At 38.7% G+C, this 26,217-nt stretch overlaps 2 protein-coding genes across 2 annotated transcripts; one reads left to right on the plus strand and one right to left on the minus strand.

The window, feature by feature from the left end:
• Positions 1–1,245: 1,245 nt before the first annotated feature.
• Positions 1,246–2,973, minus strand: LOC122408035 (probable cyclin-dependent serine/threonine-protein kinase DDB_G0292550). The gene has a single exon (XM_043414563.1). It carries the CDS (start codon positions 2,971–2,973, stop codon positions 1,246–1,248), a length of 1,728 nt encoding a protein of 575 aa, XP_043270498.1.
• An 18,380-nt stretch (positions 2,974–21,353) lies between these two features.
• On the plus strand, positions 21,354–24,064 carry LOC122408036 (uncharacterized). The gene is made up of 2 exons (XM_043414566.1): positions 21,354–22,940; positions 23,057–24,064. Exons 1-2 carry the CDS (start codon positions 21,354–21,356, stop codon positions 24,062–24,064), a joined length of 2,595 nt encoding a protein of 864 aa, XP_043270501.1.
• Positions 24,065–26,217: the final 2,153 nt, after the last annotated feature.

Consider the following 26,217-nt stretch of genomic DNA (forward strand, 5'->3'; position numbering starts at 1 on the left):
TTAATTTTCGCGCGTCTAAACAAAGTCTGACTGTACCATCTTTCTTTATAACCGGAATTATGGGATTTATCCACGGACTGTTTGATCTTTGAATTATTCCGTAATCTAACAATTTCTCTATCTCCCTGTCTACTTTTTCCCTATGCATTAAAGGTACCTCATAAGCGTGTGCAACGATTGGCGTATCCGTCGTAATGTCTAATCGATGTTCGTAAACCGAAATTCTTCCTGTGGTCTTACGAAAAACTTCCTTCCTATTCCATATTATTTGTTTGTGAATTTCTTTTTTCCTTCCCGAGAGTTCAGTCTGTCCTACTATTTCATCTATTTCTTCATAAGTTATTTCCTCACTGTTTTTATCGTCAAAAATCAAATTTTGTATTGGCTCAAAAATTTCTTCAATATTTTCTTTTTCATCACCTCTTCCTTGCTCTGGCTCAAAAATGTTTTCTTCACTCTGGTAAAATGCCTCCATGAATTCATTATCCTCTACATCTTCAATTTCATTCAAATTCTTCAAAAATTCCCCATTAACTTTATCTTCAATGTCCTCAAATTCCTCTTTTTCAAAATTTATTTCAACTTCTTCTTCAAAAACTCCAACAATTTTTCCTTTTTCAATTGACCCCTTTGTGGGCACTACATCCATAACTTCGTTATACTTAACTCGTAAAGACATCTCCTCCAAATTAATCAAACTTTTGAGCGGTTGCAAGGAATCAATACCGAGCAAAACGTCTCTAATCAAACCAGGAATTATTAAAAATTTAACGTACGTTTTTACCTTCCCAATCTCTGTTCTCGCCATTATTTGATTTTTGACTTTTGTCATTTTTCCCTTTATCGCTCCTTTTACCGTCACTCCCGTGACAGGTAAAAGTGGACAATTTTTCAAAATCTCTTTGTTCTCTAAATAAAATTCCTCTGAAATTGTAGTAACTCTCGACCCTGAATCAACTAACGCAGTCACTGTAATACCCTCAATCTTAGCATAGATTTCTGGACATTCTATTATAGGCACCGCTTCTCCATTTATTTCCTCTTCCATTAAAAATTCTCTTGTATCCGTAAAAATCGTGTTGATGGCCACTTTAATTTCCTCTGTTTTGTTTGTTTCGCTTCTTTGTTGGAGGTCCTCCGATAAACCATCCTGCGAATTGTCTTTCTTTTCTTCTTCCACCGTTGTACCTCGTTCGTTTCCTTTTCCTTTTATTTGATCATTTTTTTCGAGCACGGGTACAACGTTTATTCGTTTCCCGCTTGAGAAGTCGATGGCTGTGGTTCTTGATGAACCTCTATTGCTTGAATTTGTTGTTCTGGAGGATTATTCTGCTGGTGATTATTCGAGTTATTTGGCGGTCTGTATCCTCCATTGTTTTGTTGAGGTCTCGAATTTTGATTCTGATTTGGGCGATTATAACCATTTTGTTGATTGTAGTTTCCGTTATAGCGATTTTGTTGAGGATATCCGTTGTTTTGCCGCTGGTTGTAATTCTGTTGATAATGACCGTTATTGGGCCGATTATAATTCTGCTGGTAATTTCGATTCTGTTGATTGTTCCAGCTGTTGTTGTTGTATCCCCCATTCGGTCGATTATTTTGATTCCAATTCGGGTTGCCACGGTTGGAATTATTTTGATAACCTCCTTGGTTATTCCAATTATTTTGCTGCGGCATACGGAACGGTCTCTGCTCGTTTTTATTTTGATTTTGATTTGGGGAAGATTGAGCGGCTTCCTTCTCCTTTTTCGAATTAATCGGTCCGTGCCGATCCATTTTCCCCAGGAATTCAATTAATTGTTCTAGAGTTTTGAATCCTCGGCTGATTATTGTTGCTTGGATTTCGTCCGTATAGTGTTGCGAGAGTGACGCAATTATATCCTCATCACTGGGAGGAGGAATGAGATCCTTAGCGGCTCCGAAGATGTGGATCGTGTACTCCACCTTGGATATTTTATTGTCCTTATCCGAGTAGTGTCCAAACTCGAGGTCCTTTCTCACTTTTCTCTGCACATCCATACTCCAGAATCGCTCCACGAATTTCTTCTCCACTTCATCAAAATCTTCAACGCGGTCCTCGATGAGTACCCACCATTCCTTGGCTGCCTTCTCGAGGCATTGCCCCAGCAAATATTTCATCTCCGTAACGGTCGGATTGGTGACTTCACAGTACCTCCGAAATTCTTTGATGAATTTCATTGGTCTCTTTTTTTCTGATCCATCGTACGTGGGTGGTTTAATTTTAATTTTATTCGGATGCATGTCCATCGGCAGCATCGTCCGAATCCGTTCTCTTCTTTCTTCTTCCAGTTCCTCTTCAGATTCGTCGTCAGAAACTTCTTTGTCCGGTTTCTGAACAATCCGCGTACTTTCCGTGTTTGGACTCTCAATTTTGTCCTTCCGCTCAAGGTTTTCGACCCTCTTTTTGATCGCGTTCACATCCAGTTGCATTTGTGCCACACTCACCTCGGTTACAGCACTTTTAGACTCGTTGTCTTGGACGATTTTTGTCAAGCCCGTGACATGTCGTTTAATTGGTTCATATATTTGGTGCACCTCACTAGCGATCGTGGCTTGCATTGTCTTGAATTTCTCTGTGAATTCAGACCTCAAATCAATGTTTGCCTGATTGTTTCGGGCGATCTCGTTTGCCATGCTCTGCACTTGAGTCTTCATCTCTTTCATTGCATCTATTAAACTCATTAACAATTCGTGATTTAATTCGCCAAATTCTATTTTTCCCCTATTTGATCCGGGAGTGCCAAATTCCTCTAATTTAATATCCCCGGGATTTTCGTCAATTTTCTCCAACTGTAACCCAAAATTACCCCGAGATTCGTTAAAAATATCCCCCGCTCCTGGAGGAGGAATCGAGGTAGTTAAATCGACATTTCGAACACCTGCACCATCGTCCTCGGGATTCTGAAACCCGGAATCTCTCGCTGTTTCGTTTCTCTCGGTCTTTTCCGCCATTTTTGTACAACCAATGATTTTCAGTTAAGCAAAACTTCCACGTCCCCCTGCGATACCTGCCCCACGTTGGGCGCCAGTTGTAACGAAACGCTCTCGCCGACCTGGCCTGAACGCCGCCACGCGTCGGTTCGAGCAACCTTAATAATAAGGAGCAGGTATGAAGGAAACGCGGACACCGTTAATTTTGTGAAAATAATAAAATAATCGATTTTATTCAATTTTGATCGATATTTAACAAAAATAAAGAAGATTTAGCACTTTGGCTCGCGGAAAATAAAATTTGTATTTTGATTTTAATATTGTCTTGCTTTGTTTAATCGGATCTGGCGAGAAAAAGACCCGAAAGACCCGAAAACGTTGCAAATTCTCTGTCTGAGATAATTTTTAATTTCTCAATTTTCGGAATTTAATTGTACAAAATTAACAAAGAAACAAAAAAAAAAAATTTGTTTTTATTCTAATTAACGCTTTTGTCTTGTATTTTCGACACGCCTTAACCCTAAAAATTCGCTATTAATGCAAAGTTTAATTTTCCCGATGTCCTGTTACGTTAGCTCTAAGAATAAGTGAATCCAAGAATATTGCTCGCTTTTACAATTTTGAATTTCTTTTTACTCGATATAAAATCAATTTTCAACTATCGTTTCTTGGATTATTTTCTAAATGGGTCTAGATCTCCCTACCTGGACCACCTCGGACAATGTTTTTCAAACGTGAATTTAATTTTTGATAATAAGATGAATTTTTAATCCTCCTCAACAATAAGAAAGAAACAAAACGTTAAAAGGTAGGATGCAAACCACGGGCTATGGGATAGAAACGTCACCGAATCCCTCCGAGAGTCCGTGCATTTACAGGGTAGAGGTAACTCTCCGTCCACGTGTTATGGGATCGAGACGTCACCGAGTCGATCCGAGAACTCCGTGCAACGGAAAGCCGGAAATTTTTTAGAGGTTAGGTGTGGACCCTGGATTATGGGATCGAGACGTCGCCGAGTCGCTCCGAGAATCCAGGCATCCAAGGAAATAGGCAATTCACCGTCCACGGGCTATGGGATCGAGACGTCGCCGAGTCGATCCGAGAGTCCGCGCTACGGGAACCCCAAAGATTTTGAGGATAGGTGTAGTATTGCTGAGGCTGATGTACTGAGAGAGGTCCGAGTTGATTATTTAGCCAGGGAGAACTGTCTGCCGAATGAGTCGCGCAGCGCTTCTTATACCCGTGTCCCCACCATAAAATTCTCGAGCGCCGAGAATCTCCGTTTTCGCTCGGTTCTGCGCATCAACTTGTTACGCCCTCTCCGATTGGCCCGTTGCCATGATTCGCGATCGCCCGTTGGTCGAGCAGGCTAGCATACGATGCGCAGACTACCGCTTTTTATGATTTACAGCTTATTACGATGTTAAACAGTAAAAACTTCAATCTGATCAAATATTACTTAATTTCTTCTTCAATTTGGCATTTTTATTTGTTTTAATATGATTCGTAAAATTATAATCGCTAAAAGTCACGTACGCGTCCTATAGCCCATCGACGCTCTCCCCGCGCATGCGTCGTAGTCGCTTTTTACATTTTTCCTTGCGATCAGTTTTTATGTTATTAATTTGACTTGTGATCATTTTTCTTTAATTCGTGTTATTTTTCTGAAAATTTTGATCGTAATTACGTGCTCGGGCGACTTAAAATAATAAAAATCAAAAAGAATTAATTTCCGAAATTATAGCGCGGCGAAGTTCAGAGCGGCGCCGGTAGCCCCGCTCGGGCTCATGCCTACCGGCCTAAGATGGCCGCCACCTGTCAACAACGACGAGCGTGGTCGCCGCGATGTTTTGTCCGCGATCTAAAGATCGCGGAGTTTCGTTCGTTTCGACGGGCTCGGGCCGTCGCGCGTGTGTTTCGCTACAATATATATTGGTATTATGGCACCAGAAAAAAAATATATCGGTATATAAAATGTATTATGGCACCAGATTTGTCACTAGATATAAAACAAATAAACATCAAAAATGTGTGCGAAAATCCGACCCATTTTTTGATGCAATTAAAAAATAAATAATTAATATCTCTTCAACGCGTCAAGCTACAGAGTTCGAAGAGGTCGAAAGAAAAAAAATAATAAAAAATATGTCAACGTATAATATTCTCCGAAATGATATAGTTAATTAATTATTGAAGGAACAAATTTTGAAAATTTTCGAAAACAATTGGAAACGCTATCGCTCCGGTAAAGAGTCTCTGGCAGCAACTCGTCATATCTTATAAATGTACTTGTCTCAGAGTCGCTGCCGCGACTCTAGATGATGTGTGTATTTCTATTTCCTCCCATTGAGTTCATCAACATAGTTTGAAGATTTATGACAATGACTCTTGTTCGATCTGATCGCTTGTTTATACACCCGAGTTTGAAAAAAATCTTTGTGCCAAGTAAATGCATCAAGAGACGCGGTAGCGGCTCGACGCCAAGTATTAAAAGGAAAATCAGAAGCGCGTAAAGAAAAAGCCAGCGCGAGCCCTGCCGCACTCTTATATACTACGCGAATATGCCGATTTTTGACGTCACAGAGTTTTCAAACGGCGCTTGCGGACAAACCATATTATTAAAAAATCTAAAAATTGGTGAGAATTTTTTTTCGATTTTTCCCTTTCCATTGGTCTTTGTTGGAAGTAAATCCATTCAGCCATTCCCGAGATATGTCTCTTTAAAGAATTGAGACCGAACGCTTTACGATAAATTTTATTTCTTAGAGACAGAGAGGCGTAAGTTGAGCATGTTTACGTTCGGACTTACGGCCTTTGCAGGCCTGGTATACATTTCTCGGCTCTCCTGTCACACAGTACGCTGAACGCGGCTACCCCCTCTCTTGCGCGTCGCCGAGCGAGAGAGACAGAGAATGTGCGGACAGCGGGGGCAATACCAGCTCCTGGCTTACGCATAACTTGTATTATTATATATTCAGAAAAATTTTCCAGCAAACGTCACAGAGCAACAAAGGTTTCTCGAATGATTCTGCAATTATTAAGAGATTATCATCTGTTTTTATGCTAGCTCGGGTTATAAACTTAAAACAGTTTACGCGTACAAGTGCATGCATTGTATCTATACGATGTACTGCACAAATTCATTTTCAACATTACACACAAGCTTGGCGTGCATGGTTTTCAATCGGAAGCTCGGGAAGAGACAATTGTTCAAATTTACTATGAAAACAATAATTAATTAGTATTGTATGAACGATTGTGAAAGAAACCGATCCCCCAATAAAATATGTGAGGCCCTGTTATATAATGATTTGGTAAACAATACAGATGGGTGAAATTTGTGGATAAAATTGAACAATTAAACGAACGGATAAAGAAATGAAATCAATCAATCCCTTTATATGCCTTTATCTTGTACGGATACATACGGCCATTCTTTCATGCCCATACGCATTCTAATTTATCCACGCGTCACTTTCACTCGTTTGTCCGTAAACTCATTTTTTTACCAAATGGGCAGATGATTGGATGAATTACACAAGTACTGAAATGGATGAACAAAGAAGTAAGTTGTGTAAACATTGATTTGAGAAAAGAAAACGCGTTGAATACGAAACATTTGGAGTAATGAATTTATCAGTCAAACTAGTCAAGAATGGATATTTTTCTTTGTGTACACAACGCAGGATCTCACGTCGAACTACTCAATAAAATAGTTGGATGGAAAAGGGATGGCAAATTAAAAAACAATTACATGAGAGGATCATCAAGATTTCTTCAAATATATGGATGGATGAGGCATTCCTTCGCCGAGCTTCCGATTGAAAACCATGCACGCCAAGCTTGTGTGTAATGTTGAAAATGAATTTGTGCAGTACATCGTATAGATACAATGCATGCACTTGTACGCGTAAACTGTTTTAAGTTTATAACCCGAGCTAGCATAAAAACAGATGATAATCTCTTAATAATTGCAGAATCATTCGAGAAACCTTTGTTGCTCTGTGACGTTTGCTGGAAAATTTTTCTGAATAAGCGAGGGATTAGGGCTAAAAGTGTACACGAATGAATTCCACAAGAACCTTAATTCATTCACTGTACTTGGCTAGGTTAGAAAATGATCTCATTTTTTTTTTTCCAAGATTCAAAATTCCTACAGGAAACGTAATTCATACACTGTATATGTTACAATAGATCTCATATTTTTTCACAGTTAAACATTTTTTTAAATTTATTTATTGAAAATGCGAATATATAAAATCATTTAAAACAACGGTCACGACCTTTTAATACTTGGCGTGCCTTTTTTACTTTTTGAAGTTTTAATATTTACTGATTTCACTTCTTTTTGCGAGACGTGACAACTATATAGGAATCGTCTTTCATTCACTATATTTGTCAACTTCAGAAAACGATCTCATTTTTTTTTATATTTTGAAGTTTTTTATTGATAATGCGAATATAGAAAATTATTGGAAACTACGGTCGCGACCTTTTAATAATTGGCGTTCTTTTTTGACATTGTCAATTATTTTTTTTCTAATTAGCTTATTTTTTAGAGGCGTGACAATATTTACTTAAGAAAAAAAATACATTCCTCGTCTTCGACGAAAATTTTTAAAACGATTTGTTTCAAGTTGAGTGCTTTTCTCTATGTGCCAAAAGCAATCGACACAGCCAATTTTTCTATGTAGATGGACGAAAACTGTGCGGTTATGTTCATGTGAGTTGAAACCTTTTACAAGCAATAATGGTGACGATTTTGATTATCCATTCAGCATATCGAATTTTCTAATGAAAGATTGGGAAATTCCTATGCAATGGGATGATATTTTCATTTTCTATTCCTTTTTTTGGAAAGCTCCATTTGTTTATTTGGAAAATTGATTTATGAAACTATCTTCTTCTTCTTCTTCTTCTCTTTCAATGGATTCCATGTTGACATGGATACTGTCAATGGTTTGCAATGTCCAAAGAAACGTTTCCATGCTATTTAATATCTAAGACGACAGCTTTATAGTTATTTGTGTCCAGTGATATTTTTTCATGGTCTTCTATAACGTCAGAACATGCTTTCTCAATGCAGACTGTTAAATCGCCGATCTAGATATCGATAACTATGAGGAAATATATTGCAAACCATTGCACCGTCTACCTCGGAAAATATAAAATTGTCGAATATATATTGAAAAATATGAAGGCATCCACCTAGACATCGAAAACCCGATAGTCGCCAACCTAGACATCGAAAACAATAGAGCCATCGACCAAGATATCGAAAACCATGCAGTCGTCAATCTAGACATCGAAAACCATGCGGTCGTCAACGTAGTCATCCTTAGAAAAACTGACTGCACCATCGGAAACTATGGAGCCGTTGACCTTTATACCGGAAACCATAGACAAATTCACCTCAACATCGGAAACTATAAAGTTATCGACCGGGATAGTGAAAACTATGAAGTCGTCGATCTAGTCCACGAAAACAATGGGAAAACATACCTGGACATTGAAAACTGCCGAGCCGTTGATCTAGACCTCGAAAAGCATGTAAAAACATACCGAGACGGCGAAAGCCATGAAGAAATATTCCTAGCCATCGAAAACCATAAAGCTGTCGACGTAGCCATCGAAAACAATGGAGCCGACGACCTAGACCATGAAAACCATGGAGAAACATATCCAGACATCAAAAAGTATGGAATTGTTGACTTAGCATCAAAAAACATGGCGGAATATACCTGCACCACGAAAATCATGAAGGAACATACCTAGACGTTGAAAACTATGAAGAAATATACCTGGACATCCGAAACCATGGAGGAATATACCTAGACATTGAAAACTATGTAAACACATACCTAGACATCGAAAGTTACAGAGCCATCGACCTAGATCACGGAAATGATGGAACAATATACCTAGAGAACAAAAACTATGTAAATACAGACCTAGCCATCGAAAACTGTTGAGGCGTCAACCTAGACCACGAAAAATATCGAGAAACATACCTAGACATCGATAACTATGAAGCCGGCGACCTCGCGCACTAAAACCATGAAAAAAAAACGAAAACCATGGAGGGACATACCTAGACATAAAAAAAATGATGGAATAATACACCTGGACATCGAAAACTATGTAGAAACATACTTAGCCGACGAAAGCCAAGGAGAAGCATACCCCGCAAACGAACAGTATGGAGCTGTCCACGTAGACATCGAAAACCATGGAGGAATCTACCTAGACCACGAAAACCATAGAGAAACATATCCAAACATCGAAAACCATGGAGAAATATACCTGAACCACGGAAACCATAATGGAACATGCTTAGATATTGAAAACCATGGAGGAATATATCTAGACATCGAAACCTATAGAGGAATTATCCTAGACCACGAAAACCCGAGAGAAACATACCTGGACATCAAAAACTGTGGAGTCGTCGTCCTCGACTGCGAAAACCATGAAGAAACATACCTAGACCACGAAAACCATGAAGGAATCTACCTGGACCACGAAAACCATGGAGGAACATACCTAGACATCGAAACCCATGGAGGAATCTACCTAGACCACGAAAACCATAGAGAAACATATCCAAACATCGAAAACCATGGAGAAATATACCTGAACCACGGAAACCATGATGGAACATGCTTAGATATTGAAAACCATGGAGGAATATATCTAGACATCGAAACCTATAGAGGAATTATCCTAGACCACGAAAACCCGAGAGAAACATACCTGGACATCAAAAACTGTGGAGTCGTCGTCCTCGACTGCGAAAACCATGAAGAAACATACCTAGACCACGAAAACCATGAAGGAATCTACTTGGACCACGAAAACCATGAAGGAACATACCTAGACATCGAAACCCATGGAGGAATTATCCTAGACCACGAAAACCCGAGAGAAACATAGCTGGACATCAAAAACTGTGGAGCCGTCAACCTCGACTGCGAAAACCATGAAGAAATATACCTAGACCATGAAAACCTTGGAGGAATCTATCTAGATCACCAAAACCATGGAGAAACATATGCATACATTGAAAACCATGGATGAACATACCTAGACATCGAAAACCATGGAGGAATTATCTTAGACCACGAAAACCCGAGAGAAACATGTCTAGACATAGAAAACCATGGAGGAACATACCTAGACATCGAAATCCATGGAGGAATTATCCTAGACCACGAAAACCCGAGAGAAACATACCTGGACACCGAAAACTGTAGAGCCGTCGACCTCGACTGCGAAAACCATGAAGGAATCTACTTAGACCACGAAAACCATGGAGAAATATATCTTTACATCGAAAATCATGGAGGAATATACCTGGACCACGAAAACCATGGAGAAACATGTCTAGACATAGAAAACCATGGAGGAACATACCTAGACATCGAAATCCATGGAGGAATTATCCTAGACCACGAAAACCCGAGAGAAACATACCTAGACCACGAAAACCTTGGAGGAATCTATCTAGACCACGAAAACCATGGAGAAACATATCCATACATCGAAAACTATGAAGGAACATGTCTAGACATTGAAAACCATGGAGGAACATACCTGGACATCGAAACCCATGGAGGAATTATCTTAGACCACGAAAACCCGAGAGAAACTACCTGGACATCGAAAACTGTGGAGCCGTCGACCTTGAACGCGAAAGCCATGGAGGAATATACCTAGACATCAAGAATAATAGAGAAATACACTTGGACATTAAAATCTATGGAGAAATACACTCTCACATCAGAAACCATGGAGGAATATACCTAGACATCAAAATCCATGGAGGAATTATCCGAGACCACGAAAACCATGGAGAAACATACCTGGACATCGAAAACTAAGGAGCCGTCGACCCAGACCTCGAAAACCATGAAAAAACATATCTAGACGACGAAAGCCATGGAGGAATATATCCGGACATAAAATACTATAGGGTCGTCGACCTAGACATACTCGAAAAATCCAGCGGCGTCGACCAGGATTTTATATTTTTTTATTTTCATTATTTATTATTTAATTTTATTTTTATTACTATATTTTTTCATTTTATTATATTATTATTATATTATATTATATATTGTATAATATAATATATATATTGTATTATACATTAATTATAATAAAATATTTATTATAATATATTTTATTATTTATTAATAAATAAAATATATATTATATAATAATACGAGTTATGCGTAAGCCAGGAGCTGGTATTGCCCCCGCTGTCCGCACATTCTCTGTCTCTCTCGCTCGGCGACGCGCAAGAGAGGGGGTAGCCGCGTTCAGCGTACTGTGTGACAGGAGAGTCGAGAAATGTATACCAGGCCTGCAAAGGCCGTAAGTCCGAACGTAAACATGCTCAACTTACGCCTCTCTGTCTCTAAGAAATGAAATTTATCGTAAAGCGTTCGGTCTCAATTCTTTAAAGAGACATATTTCGGGAATGGCTGAATGGATTTACTTCCAACAAAAACCAATGGAAAGGGAAAAATCGAAAAAAAATTCTCACCAATTTTTAGATTTTTTAATAATATGGTTTGTCCGCAAGCGCCGTTTGAAAACTCTGTGACGTCAAAAATCGGCATATTCGCGTATATAAGAGTGCGGCAGGGCTCGCGCTGGCTTTTTCTTTACGCGCTGCTGATTTTCCTTTTAATACTTGGCGTCGAGCCGCTACCGCGTCTCTTGAAATATATATTTTATTTATTAATAAATAATAAAATATATTATAATAAATATTTTATTATAATTAATGTATAATGCAATATATATATTATATTATACAATATATAATATAATATAATAATAATATAATAAAATGAAAAAATATAATAATAAAAATAAAATTAAATAATAAAAATAAAAAAATACAAAATCCTGGTCGACGCCGCTGGATTTTTCGAGTATGTCTAGGTCGACGACCCTATAGTATTTTATGTCCGGATATATTCCTCCATGAATTTCGTCGTCTAGGTATGTTTTTTCATGGTTTTCGAGGACTGGGTCGACGGCTCCTTAGTTTTCGATTTCCAGGTATGTTTCTCCATGGTTTTCGTGGTCTCGGATAATTCCTCCATGGATTTCGATGTCTAGGTATATTCCTCCATGGTTTCTGATGTGAGAGTGTATTTCTCCATAGTTTTTAATGTCCAAGTGTATTTCTCTATTATTCTTGATGTCTAGGTATATTCCTCCATGGCTTTCGCGTTCGAGGTCGACGGCTCCACAGTTTTCGATATCCAGGTATGTTTCTCCATGGTTTTCGTGGTCTAAGTATGTTTCTTCATGGTTTTCGCGGTTGAGGTCGACGGCTCCACAGTTTTCGACGTCTAAGGTATGTTTCTCCATGGTTTTCGTGGTCTAGGATAATTTCTCCATGGGTTTCGATGTCTAGGTATATTCCTCCATGGTTTCTGATGTCCAGGTGCATTTCTCCATAGTTTTTAACGCCCATTTATATTCCTCCATGGTTTTGAATGTTCACGTGAATTTCTCCATATTTCTTGATATCTCGATATATTCCTCCATGGTTTTCGTGGACTAGGCATGTTTCTTCATAGTTTTCGCGGTCGAGGGCGACGGCTCCACAGTTTTCGATGTCCGAGGATGTTTCTCCATGGTTTTCGTGATCTAGGATAATTCCTCCATGGGTTTTGCTGTCTAGGTATATTCCTCCATGGTTTTCAATGTCTAGTCATGTTTCTTCATGGTTTTCGTGGTCCAGGTATATTCCTCCGTGGTTTTCGTGGTCCAGGTATATTCCTCCGTGGTTTTCGATGTATGGATATGTTTTTCCATGGTTTTCGTGGTCTAAGTAGATTCCTTCATGGTTTTCGCAGTCGAGGTCGACGGCTCTACAGTTTTCGATGTCCAGGTAGTTTCTCTCGGGTTTTCGTGGTCTAAGATAATTCCTCCATGGGTTTCGATGTCCAGGTATGTTCCTCCATGGTTTTCAATGTCTAGACATGTTCCTTCATGGTTTTCGATGTATGGATATGTTTCTCCATGGTTTTCGGGGTCTAGATAGATTCCTCCAAGGTTTTCGTGGTCTAGGTATGTTTCTTCATAGTTTTCGCAGTCGAGGTCAACGGCTCCACAGTTTTTGATGTCCAGGTATGTTTCTCTGGGGTTTTCGTGGTCTAGGATAATACCTCCATGGATTTCGATGTCTAGGTATGTTCCTCCATGGTTTTCTATGTCTAGACATGTTTTTCCATGGTTTTCGTGGTCCAGGTATATTCCTCCATGATTTTCGATGTAAAGATATATTTCTCCATGGTTTTCGTGGTCTAAGTAGATTCCTTCATGGTTTTCGCAGTCGAGGTCGACGGCTCTACAGTTTTCGATGTCCAGATATGTTTCTCTCGGGTTTTCGTGGTCTAGGATAATTCCTCCATGGATTTCGATGTCTAGGTATGTTCCTTCATGGTTTTCTATGTCTAGACATGTTTCTCCATGGTTTTCGTGGTCCAGGTATATTCCTTCATGATTTTCGATGTAAATATATATTTCTCCATGGTTTTCGTTGTCTAGGAGGATTCCTCCATGGTTTTCGTGGTCTAGGTAGATTCCTCTATGGTTTCGTGGTCTAGGTATGTTTCTTCATGGTTTTCGCAGTTGAGGTCGACGGCTCTACAGTTTTCCATGTCCAGGTATGTTTCTCCATGGTTTTCGTGGTCTAGGTAGATTTCTTCATGGTTTTCGTGGTCTAGGACGACGACTCCACAGTTTTTGATGTCCAGGTATGTTTCTCTCGGGTTTTCGTTGTCTAGTATAATTCCTCTATAGGTTTCGATGTCTAGGTATATTCCTCCATGGTTTTCAATATCTAGGCATGTTCCATCATGGTTTCCGTGGTTCAGGTATATTTCTCCATGGTTTTCGAAGTTTGGATATGTTTCTCTATGGTTTTCGTGGTCTAGGTAGATTCCTCCATGATTTTCGATGTCTACGTGGACAGCTCCATACTGTTCGTTTGCGGCGTATGCTTCTCCTTGGCTTTCGTCGGCTAAGTATGTTTCTACATAGTTTTCGATGTCCAGGTGTATTATTCCATCATTTTTTTTATGTCTAGGTATGTCCTTTCATGGTTTTCGTTTTTTTTTTCATGGTTTTAGTGCGCGAGGTCGCCGGCTTCATAGTTATCGATGTCTAGGTATGTTTCTCGATATTTTTCGTGGTCTAGGTTGACGGCTCAACAGTTTTCGATGGCTAGGTCTGTATTTACATAGTTTTTGATCTCTAGGTATATTGTTCCATCATTTCCGTGATCTAGGTCGATGGCTCTATAACTTTCGATGTCTAGGTATGTGTTTACATAGTTTTCAATGTCTAGGTATATTCCTCCATGGTTTCGGATATCCAGGTATATTTCTCCATAGTTTTCAATGTCTAGGTATGTTCCTTCATGATTTTCGTGGTCCAGGTATATTCCGCCATGGTTTTTGATGCTAAGTCAACAATTCCATACTTTTTGATGTCTGGATATGTTTCTCCGTGGTTTTCATGGTCTAGGTCGTCGGCTCCATTGTTTTCGATGGCTACGTCGACAGCTTTATGGTTTTCGATGGCTAGGAATATTTCTTCATGGCTTTCGCCGTCTCGGTATGTTTTTCCATGCTTTTCGAGGTCTAGATCAACGGCTCGGCAGTTTTCAATGTCCAGGTATGTTTTCCCATTGTTTTCGTGGACTAGATCGACGACTTCATAGTTTTCACTATCCCGGCCGATAACTTCATAGTTTCCGATGTTGAGGTGAATTTGTCTATGGTTTCCGGTATGAAGGTCAACGGCTCCATAGTTTCCGATGGTGCAGTCAGTTTTTCTAAGGATGACTACGTTGACGACCGCATGGTTTTCGATGTCTAGATTGACGACTGCATGGTTTTCGATATCTTGGTCGATGGCTCTATTGTTTTCCATGTCTAGGTTGGCGACTATAGAGTTTTCGACGTCTAGGTGGATGCCTTCATATTTTTCAATATATATTCGACAATTTTATATTTTCCGATATTTAGGTAGACGGGGCAATGGTTTGCAATATATTTCCTCATAGTTATCGATATATAGATCGGCGATTTAACAGTCTGCATTGAGAAAGCATGTTCTGACGTTATAGAAGACCATGAAAAAATATCACTGGACACAAATAACTATAAAGCTGTCATCTTAGATATTAAATAGCATGGAAACGTTTCTTTGGACATTGCAAACCATTGACAGTATCCATGTCAACATGGAATCCATTGAAAGAGAAGAAGAAGAAGAAGAAGATAGTTTCATAAATCAATTTTCCAAATAAACAAATGGAGCTTTCCAAAAAAAGGAATAGAAAATGAAAATATCATCCCATTGCATAGGAATTTCCCAATCGTTCATTAGAAAATTCGATATGCTGACTGGATAATCAAAATCGTCACCATTATTGCTTGTAAAAGGTTTCAACTCACATGAACATAACCGCACAGTTTTCGTCCGTCTACATAGAAAAATTGGCTGTGTCGATTGCTTTTGCCACATAGAGAAAAGTACTCAACTTGAAACAAATCGTTTTAAAAATTTTCGTCGAAGACGAGGAATGTATTTTTTTTCTTAAGTAAATATTGTCACGCCTCTAAAAAATAAGTGAATACAGAAAAAAAAAAAATAATTGACAAAGTAAAAAAAGAACGCCAATTATTAAAAGGTCGCGACCGTAGTTTCCAATAATTTTCTATATTTGCATTATCAATAAAAAACTTCAAAATATAAAAAAAAAATGAGATCGTTTTCTGAAGTTGACAAATACAGTGAATGAAATACGTTTCCTATATAGTTGTCACGCTTCGCAAAAAGAAGTGAAATCAGTAAATATTAAAACTTCAAAAAGTAAAAAAGGCACGCCAAGTATTAAAAGGTCGTGACCGTTGTTTTAAATGATTTTCTATATTCGCATTTTCAATAAATAAATTTAAAAAAATGTTTAACTGTGAAAAAATATGAGATCTATTGTAACATATACAGTGTATGAATTACGTTTCCTGTAGGAATTTTGAATTTTGGAAATAAAAAAAAATGAGATCATTTTTTAACGTAGCCAAGTACAGTGAATGAATTAAGGTTCTTGTGGAATTCATTCGTGTACACTTTTAGCCCTAATCCCTCACTTATTCAGAAAAATTTTCCAGCAAACGTCACAGAGCAACAAAGGTTTCTCGAATGATTCTGCAATTATTAAGAGATTATCATCTGTTTTTATGCTAGCTCGGGTTATAAACTTAAAACAGTTTACGCGTACAAGTGCATGCATTGTATCTATACGACGTACTGCACAAATTCATTTTCAACATTACACACAAGCTTGGCGTGCATGGTTTTCAATCGGAAGCTCGGGAAGAGACAATTGTTCAAATTTACTATGAAAACAATAATTAATTAGTATTGTATGAACGATTGTGAAAAAAACCGATCCCCCAATAAAATATGAGAGGCCGTGTTATATAATGATTTGGTAAACAATACAGATGGGTGAAATTTGTAGATAAAATTGAACAATTAAACGAACGGATAAAGAAATGAAATCAATCAATCCCTTTATATGCCTTCATCTTGTACGGATACATACGGCTATTCATTCATGCCCATACGCATTCTAATTTATCCACGCGTCACTTTCACTCGTTTGTCCGTAAACTCATTTTTTTACCAAATGGGCAGATGATAGGATGAATTACACAAGTACTGAAATGGATGAACAAAGAAGTAAGTTGTGTAAACATTGATTTGAGAAAAGAAAACGCGTTGAATACGAAACATTTGGAGTAATGAATTTATCAGTCAAACTAGTCAAGAATGGATATTTTTCTTTGTGTACACAACGCGGGATCTCACGTCGAACTACTCAATAAAATAGTTGGATGGAAAAGGGATGGCAAATTAAAAAAACAAGTACATGAGAGGATCATCAAGGTTTCTTCAAATATATGGATGGATGAGGCATTCCTTCGCCGAGCTTCCGATTGAAAACCATGCACGCCAAGCTTGTGTGTAATGTTGAAAATGAATTTGTGCAGTACATCGTATAGATACAATGCATGCACTTGTACGCGTAAACTGTTTTAAGTTTATAACCCGAGCTAGCATAAAAACAGATGATAATCTTTTAATAATTGCAGAATCATTCGAGAAACCTTTGTTGCTCTGTGACGTTTGCTGGAAAATTTTTCTGAATAAGTGAGGGATTAGGGCTAAAAGTGTACACGAATGAATTCCACAAGAACCTTAATTCATTCACTGTACTTGGCTACGTTAAAAAATGATCTCATTTTTTTTTATTTCCAAAATTCAAAATTCCTACAGGAAACGTAATTCATACACTGTATATGTTACAATAGATCTCATATTTTTTCACAGTTAAACATTTTTTTAAATTTATTTATTGAAAATGCGAATATAGAAAATCATTTAAAACAACGGTCACGACCTTTTAATACTTGGTAGATATTTACTTGAGTTGTTACATGATGAATTTTGAAGTTTATTTCAATAAGCCATTGGGTGATTTGATCCTCGTGATATCAAAATTTGTATCTTGGAAATGCAATGGGCACCTCAAGTTTAACAACATGATGAAGCTACACATATATTGAGTATTTCCACACCATGTTTGCGATTGGCATTATGGATTGAAAAATTCATGTTCGCAAGTCTACACTTGATCATTTTTGGATGCGATCAAATATTTTATCTGCGTATAACCATGGAGACATACAAAATTACTCCATTTTGCTTACTGCGTCAATATGCACCATGTCTTTCACTTTTTTTCTTAAATATGTAATAATAACTTTCAAAAATGTGGCTCAGGAAATTCTGAAATGTTTTTCCCTATAGTATCGAAGTTTGTATTACTGGTATGCAGCGAGTACCTATAAACTTTGATATTTCTGTAAAGCGGCCGGTGTGCAAATCATTTCATTTTTTGGTTTCACCTGTAGTATATAAACAAAGAAATGCATTACTAAAGTCTTCAGCCGCTTACTACTTCAGCGAATAGGGCTGTAATTGTTGTCGTCGAAATCCAATGCAGATATACATCAAGTAATTTGAAGTTCTGTTCGCTTTTCAGTACGCTGTCTTTTTACTTTCAGTTTTGGCATGATTAATTTAATCAATTTGTGGTAAGAAAATTTAGCTGAATAAACCACAGCGGATACTTGCAAACTATGAAAATTCTGTGTATTGACATGTACAGCAAGTATAACCACTTTCTATTATTTGATTTGGAATGTGAATAGAAAAAATAGATAGTAAAATGTGCTAAAAGTACTTGTCCGGCCCATCACTTTTCATTCAAATTGCTCATTCAAATAAAAATCAAACTAGACGTGAATTTCTGCGTTATTTTTATGGAACTAGCATTAACGCTGGCGTTACACGCCCACTTGAATTTGGACATCATTCCACATATGCTCGGCGGCAACTATCTCTTCGCAATAATTCATGGCATCGCGTAAACGAAACCATTGCAACGGATAGAGGCTTTACATTCCGATATATGGAAAATTTTTTTTTAAGAAAGGGTATATAGTATTACACTAAGGAATCACTTTTCATCGAATTTCAAGAAATGCCCGTGTCGCACTCATTTTTTAATGTTGATTTCAACAAAGTGCAATTGTGTACGTGACCATAAAAAAACGAAATTGTACAGACGAATCTGCTCGAAAATTTATTGAATTGCGATTTATTATCAGCTGAATATCTTCAGTAATAGAATAGATTAGTTGCTATAACGAATAAAATTCGTTTGAAGAAGAAAATGTGTAGTAAAAATTGCCGTCATTTCAATATAAACTGGGGAGTTAATTTGGAGGCTGGACAATGCTTATCGTGCGAAGGATACTTTTTCATAAATACACAATAATATCTCTTGGATATTACAGAAAAATTTGTTTGCATTTTTTTATAATGAATGCAATTGAGTTAAAATCTCTTGGAGGTAATTTTTTAAATTCCTCTGTACTCTGTACGCATAGATGTGATCCATCAGATCTAAAAGAGCCTCGATTTTTATTTGAATGAGCAATTTGAATGAAAAGTGATGGGCCGGACAAGTACTTTTAGCACATATTTAAACATAATTTGTACCGATACGAAATCGACGTCGAATATTGTGAATACCAGGGGATCCTGAAAGTCTGAGAAGAATCGATTTTCTTCTAAGTAAGTCTCTGCCACCATAGAGTAACAAATGACTTTTACCTTCGATGCGATTTTTTTTTTTATTTGAACGTTTCTCAGAACAATTTCATATTGTGAAAAATTATGTATCATATACTAATAAAATACTTATCCTCCGATTGATGCCATAAATTGTAGTGCTGCACATAACTCAGATGGTAACTTTTTTGATTCACTTGAACTTTCTCAAGTTCCGGGTGCTTCCCGTAAGAATGAATTTCTCACATCCTATTTGATTTTTTTTTTCCTTTACAATATAATTACAGATTTGTATTTTTTTCAATATAATATTTTTTCATGATTTGTGAAAGCTTTTCTTAATTGTTTTGTTGAAATTATTTACAGTTGGTTTCGTAATTTTTTTTACATACCATTATGTTTTGAATTGTATTTTGCGCCTCTTCCGATAGATCCCACTGTAGTCCCCCCTCCGATGCCCGAAATACCACACACTTTCAAAGCCCGTTTAGGGATTCTTTTGTTTCCTACATACGGGTGCCTGCCTCATATGTCATTCTTTTTCCGTGTGCCGGAAGCACCACACGTTGTAACGAACATGAGTTCTCGAAGCAGGAGTTTGTCTGTAGAGGAAGAACACGCTTTAGAAAAGAGAATTAAAAAGCTTGAGAGAATGATCGGGAAGAGACATCACAAGAAAAGCAAAAGTAAGTTGATTTTTTCTGTTATAGGTTTGATGGCGGCGTCATAGTTTAGGTTAGGACGGCGCATCGAGTTCGCGAAACAAAACCCCTCGTGTGGGCTCTAACCCATGCGAGGCAGAGTTATTACTCGGGTTTTTTGTCATTCGAGCAGGACCGAGAAGTTTTTTTTGTCGTTGCGGCTTCTTCTGAAGATCGTCCTGAGCTCGAAGTCGTCAAATAAGGAAATCCTATTTGACGAGTACGTTTGACGTACTTGAGCACCGTAATTTTGCCGTGTGTTTTTTGATTCGAAATTTGTGCTTATCAGGACATCGTCGTCGTGATTCGAGCTCATCGGAGAGAGGACGTAAACGGCGATGCCGAGAGAAAAAGGGGTCATCGTCGTTGAACAGTTCCCCGCTTGCAGGGAATTCTGCTGCAGGGTCCGCAGTAGATTCTGACGATTTTTGTCAAGGGTCTGCCAAAAGTCAGGTTGGATCTGGCAAGTCGATTCCGATACGCAGCAAGAATGTCACTGACAATGAGACTTCGCAGGTTATGTCTGTTGTAAAACAGAATGAAGCTGTTGCTATATCGGAGGGCGAAGCGACTCTTGATCCTCAGGTGCTGGAGATTTTGGGAAAGAGGTTTCTCGAGGAGCGAGTGCTGGACGACGAGATTCCAGTGGAGATGCTTGTTCGTTGGGAAGAAATTTTAAAAAAAGGTCTGCCTACAGAGGAGAGAGCTCGGCTTGTCAGCAAATATCCACCACCCAAAAATGCAAAATGCATCGATCCTCCTTCTGTGAACCCCGAAGTCAAAGCAGTTTTATCGGAAGCTGTAATGAAAAGAGATGAGCGAATTGCGGCTAAGCAAACAAAACTAGCAGCCTGTATCGCAGTAATCGCGAAGATGTTTCGAGAAGGGTTAGAGGACAAGCAGGAAAAAATATCTCTCTTGGAACAATTGAGTGATACGGGTCGACTGCTAGTAGACCTTTTACACGACGAATCGGCAGTGAGGAGGAACCTGATATTAGCAAACATCGGTACCTCGTTCAAGGATGTGCTGAATTCATCGACAACAGATGAGTTTTTATTCGGGAAGCAATTGGATGAGAAGGTCAAAGCGGCGAAAGCTCTGGAGAGTACGAGTCGAGATCTGGGTGGTGCATCACGATTGGGCGCTCTGGCGAAATAGTCAAAAAAACTCGAAATTCCCGCCCCGTCGCTCTTCAGGTTATCGATATCGAGTGACAGATTTGGGCGGGAAGAAAACATCATCCTCGAAGAATCGGGGCAGTTTTCCGAGGCGGAAGAGTCCGCGCCGTCGAAGCCCCCCGAGACAGGGATTCAATCGTCATCCACCTCGCAGGCGTTAACGTTGTCATCTGTAAGTATTGTAGCCGGCAGATTACGTGCATTCGCGGACGAGTGGAAGAATTATTCGTCGGATAAGCGCATTTTAGCATGGGTAAAGGGTTATAGGATCCCTTTCATTATGCCTCCACGTCAGATTGTTGTACCTAAGGAAAGATGGAATGTTGGGAAAGAGGCTGTTATCATTCGGGACCTCATTTCTTCCCTTTTAGAGAAAGGCGCAATAGAAGCATGTGAGAATTGTTCAGGTCAATTTCTATCAGACATTTTTGCGGTACAGAAATCCGGGGGAGGATTTCGTTTAGTTTTGAATCTGAAAAAATTAAATGAGTTCGTTATTACGACGCATTTTAAACTAGAGGACCGTAGGACGGCGATAAATCTTGTAAGTGAAAATTGTTTTTTGGCAACGATCGATTTGAAGGATGCCTACTATGCAGTCCCTATAGCAGAAGAACATAGAAAGTTCTTGAGATTTCGGTTCAGCGGAGGTCTCTATGAATTTACCTGTTTACCATTCGGATTGGCATCGGCTCCGTACGTTTTCACTAAAATTCTCAAACCGGTAATGGCGGAATTGCGCAGTAGAGGTTTTCTTTCCGTAATTTACTTAGATGATATTCTTGTTATTGGAAATTCTATGGAAAATTGTAAGGAGAATCTTTGCATGACGCGCAATCTCATTGAAAAATTGGGTTTTATAATTAATGAGAAGAAATCTCAAATTACTCCATCAAAAAGGTGTAAATACCTCGGGTTTTGGTTCGATTCCGAAAGAATGCAATTGGAACTTCCCGAAAATAAAAAGATCAAATTGAAAGACATTATCGAGAAATTTCGCCGCGCCAAGAAATGTAAGATTCGGGATTTCGCTCGGCTTGTTGGTTCGCTAGTGTCAAGTTGTCCAGCGATTCCATATGGAGTCGCACATACAAAAATATTTGAGAGGGAGCGTTATTTAGCTCTGTTAGACTCCGGTGAATGTTTTGACAAATACATGTCAATAAATCACGGACTGCAGGCGGAATTCTCGTGGTGGTTGAAAGCGATTGAGAGTCCGAAGAATTCAATAAGATCTTTGAAGTTTGGTATGGAGATTTTTAGCGATGCGTCGCTAACCGGTTGGGGAGTTGTATGTGGCTGCGAGAGGTCTCATGGTTTTTGGAATGACGATGAACGTCGGTGCCACATCAACATATTAGAGTTAAAGGCAGCATATTTCGGGTTAAAGTGTTTCGCCAGTAAAATAAAAGATGAAGATATTTTGTTGAGACTGGACAGTACTACTGCCATCGCTTACATTAATCGGATGGGCGGGACGCGTTTTGAAAAGTTGAATAGCATGGCAAAAAAGATATGGGAATGGTGCGAAGTACGAAATATTAGAATTATGGCATCATTTATCGGTACAAAAGAAAACGCAGAGGCTGATTTCGAGTCGCGAAGGCTTTATATGGAAACGGAGTTTTCTCTAGCGAGTTGGGCTTTTCGAAATATTTCTAAAAGGCTCGGTAAGCCTCAGATTGATTTATTTGCATCGCGCGTCAATGCAAAATGTAAACGTTTCGTTTCTTGGTTTCGCGATCCGGAAAGCTCGGCGACAGATTCTTTCACGATTCAATGGAGCGATTTCGCAATTGCTTATGCTTTTCCCCCATTCTCAGTTATTCCGAGGGTTTTACGAAAAATGAGGGAGGAGGGAGCTACGGTAATTGTCGTAGTTCCTCAGTGGCCAACTCAACCTTGGTACCCTTTTTTCCGGGCTATGCTTGTTAAGAAATGGATAATTTTCTTTCCTAATAAATATTTGTTACTGTCCCCTAGCGAACAGCCTCATCCATTGTGGGAGAACCTTACCCTGGAGGTAGGTCTGTTATCCGGAGGGCTTTTCAGCTGAGACGCGTTCCAGAGGAGGCGTTGGATTTAATATCAGCCTCGTTGCGCACGAGTTCTCAAAAGCAGTACGACTGTGCATTGCGAAAATGGTGGGATTTCTGCAAGGAGCGTAACGTTGATATTTACACACCATCGATCGAGGATATTCTCGCGATCCTTGCGATAGAATTTCAAAAAGGTGCAGCCTATGGATCTTTGAACTCCTTGCGTTCAGCGATCTCATTAATAGTGGGTCCGTTTGTGGGTCAAGATCCTCCAGTAAAACGTCTTTTTAAAGGAATTGCGGAGAAACGTCCGACGAGACCTAAGTACGATTTTACGTGGGACCCAAAAATTGTTCTAGATTATTTAGAGTCTTTAGGGAACAATAGTGTTTTGTCAATGGAGGTTTTAACTGAAAAGCTCGTCATGCTTCTCGCTCTGGTGACCGGTCAGCGTATGCAAGCCTTATCTTTAATCAAGATAAGTAACATTAGTAGAACCGGTAATGTCCTTCAGATCAGGATCCCTGATACTGTGAAGACTTCAGGCCGATGTCGCTCTCAACCGCTTTTAACCTTCCCAAGGTGCGAAGATCGGAGAAGAGTTTGTGTGGTTACGACTCTCGAGTTGTACATAGAGCGAACTAGTTCGATACGAAATGGTGAAGATTCACTTTTTCTTGGCTTAAAAAGACCTTACAAAAAGGTGTCTTCCCAAACGTTCGCTAGATGGGTAAAGAAGACATTGGTGAAAAGTGGAATCGATACAGCAATTTTTTCGGCCCATAGTACGCGTCATGCGTCCTCTTCCGCGGCAATGCGAAAGGGTTTGGAATGGGACACTATAAGGAAATCCACAGGATGGTCAAAAGAATCACAAACGTTTGCGCGGTTTTATAATCTTCCGATATCGACAAGTAGTGTTGCATATGCAAGAGCAATCCTAGAGGATTAATGTAAATATATATATATGTATATACATATATATATATATGTATATACATATCTGATCATTTTGTTTGACGCTTTGTGCGTTTATGTTTGTTTTCTTTTTGTTTCTTTGGCGTTTATGTTCGTCTATGATGCGGTCTTTGTTAATTTTTTGCTCTTGTCAATACTATTCATATCAACTGCATAGGTTAAATAAATTTAACTTTGCACAATTGCCGTTCATTGCTTTAAACATCTACAGTGGGATCTATCGGAAGAGGCGCAAAATACAATTAAACGATTAACCCTCTCGAACCGTATGTTGCTTCTACGCAACACGCGCTTCCAGGCCCAATAAAACTGCATCGGTCAGTAAGGTCGGGGTTCTAACTGCCTATTTCCATGAAGCAAGGTTAGATTGCACTTTAGATACTCCTAAACCAAGAGATAAACTGCTTTAACTCATCGAAATATCAATATGAAGTCGGCGTTTCATGTTGACTTGGCGTTGTGTGAAAAGGTGCTTTAGTTATCGCAAAGGAAAAGTAAGTACACATTTTTTTTTCGAACTCCAAACGTTATTTTCTTTCAAAAGGAAGCTAATACGATGTAGTTAAGGTATTCGGTGCTAGATTCATTACTAAATATTCCTGATTTTGCTCCTCAAGGACCTGGTTCTGCGCGCAGCGAACATTCAAAAATTCATATTTCCCAACAAAAAAACTGAAATGTCACAATGGGTTCGGAAACTAGAAAGTATTTTGAGATAAAATTATGAAGGGAATCATTTTCCGTCAACGCGAAATAGGTCTCGGTCTGAGAGGGTTAAACGAACTTACCTGTAAGTGAAGTTCGATCGTAATTGTATGAAGCGCCTCTTCTGATAGATCATATCCCACCCTTATATTGTGAATTATAAGTATTTATATTCACGATAAATATCACCCATTCCCACAAAGTGGGGTTTACCCAGATTCACGGCAATGCTTTGGAATAATGACATATGAGGCAGGCGCCCGTATGTAGGGAACAAAAGAATCCCTAAACGGGCTTTGAAAGTGTGTGGTATTTCGGGCATGGGAGGGGGGACTACAGTGGGATCTATCGGAAGAGGCGCTTCATACAATTACGATCGAACTTCACTTACAGGTAAGTTCGTTTAATCGTTTAATTTTTTTTATCCGATGTACTCGTCACTTTTGCATTTATTTGACCACGTTTTGTTCCTTTGAACCAAACGTTTTTCACGCATTACCATGATTTAACAGATTCATTTTTTTATTCATTGCGTTTGAAATGGTTTTTTTTTATAACCTTTAGTAATGAATTGCTCATTTGAAGCACGTTTCGAGAGAACAGATCGAACAACTTCTTATAAATCATCGTGCATTCGTGTTTTATATATAGTCCAGAGAATGAACAGAAATTGGTATGGATAAACTGTAAGCTAAATAGGTGGAAATAAGGGACTGGAGGGCACGGCCAAACTAAATGTAAGAGAATATGACAAAAATACATGGGATTATTAGACGACATTTTTATTTAATAAAAGTTTTAAAAAATTTTTACATTCAACCAATTATTCATTCAAATAAATCTATGTTTAGAAACAATTCACGATAGGAAAGGATGACACGATAAACCGATCACCACGAATTTATCCAGCACACGATACACACATCCCGAACTTATCATTGTTAAAACAACATAACCCTTTTTCATAATATCTCGGTTACTATATAGCGACGAGGTGGAGGTGCTGGCATGTGACATCAGTCCACGAAACCGCCGCAAAGTTAGCCCCAGAGACATGAGGCCTTTGATGGTATTATATACAGACTCGTCAAATTTCTAAATGTGTTAATAACTTTTGCATAATCTTGAGCCTGTACAAAGTTTTTTCTCAGCAATTACGCTACTGATCGTGTTGGTTTCGGGCTCATTTAAAAGGGATTTTGAAAATCGGTCTCCAAACCAATTTTCGCTTTACAAAAAATCTCCTGAGCTCTGCAATTCTAGAAAATGACATGCCAATTTTACTCCCACCACCGCGAATCGTTTTATTCAGAGAAAAGATAGTCTCGGCGAGAGCCTCAGGCCAGCAGACGATAGGACTATCAATATGTACTTGTCCCGAGACTCTACCGAGTCTCTTGATAAAAACATCAAGCCATGAGT

This window comes from Venturia canescens, chromosome 3 (genome assembly GCF_019457755.1).
Source record: "Venturia canescens isolate UGA chromosome 3, ASM1945775v1, whole genome shotgun sequence".
NCBI classification, from domain to species: domain Eukaryota; kingdom Metazoa; phylum Arthropoda; class Insecta; order Hymenoptera; family Ichneumonidae; genus Venturia; species Venturia canescens.

Excerpts from the sequence above, each read along its gene's own strand:
- LOC122408035 (XM_043414563.1), bottom strand. The coding sequence starts at position 2,973 with ATGGCGGAAAAGACCGAGAGAAACGAAACAGCGAGAGATTCCGGGTTT.
- LOC122408036 (XM_043414566.1), top strand. The coding sequence starts at position 21,354 with ATGCCTCCACGTCAGATTGTTGTACCTAAGGAAAGATGGAATGTTGGG. Across the intron at positions 22,941-23,056 it reads TGAGGGAGGAGGGAGCTACG|CGAACAGCCTCATCCATTGT; the intron begins GTAATTGTCGTA and ends ACTGTCCCCTAG.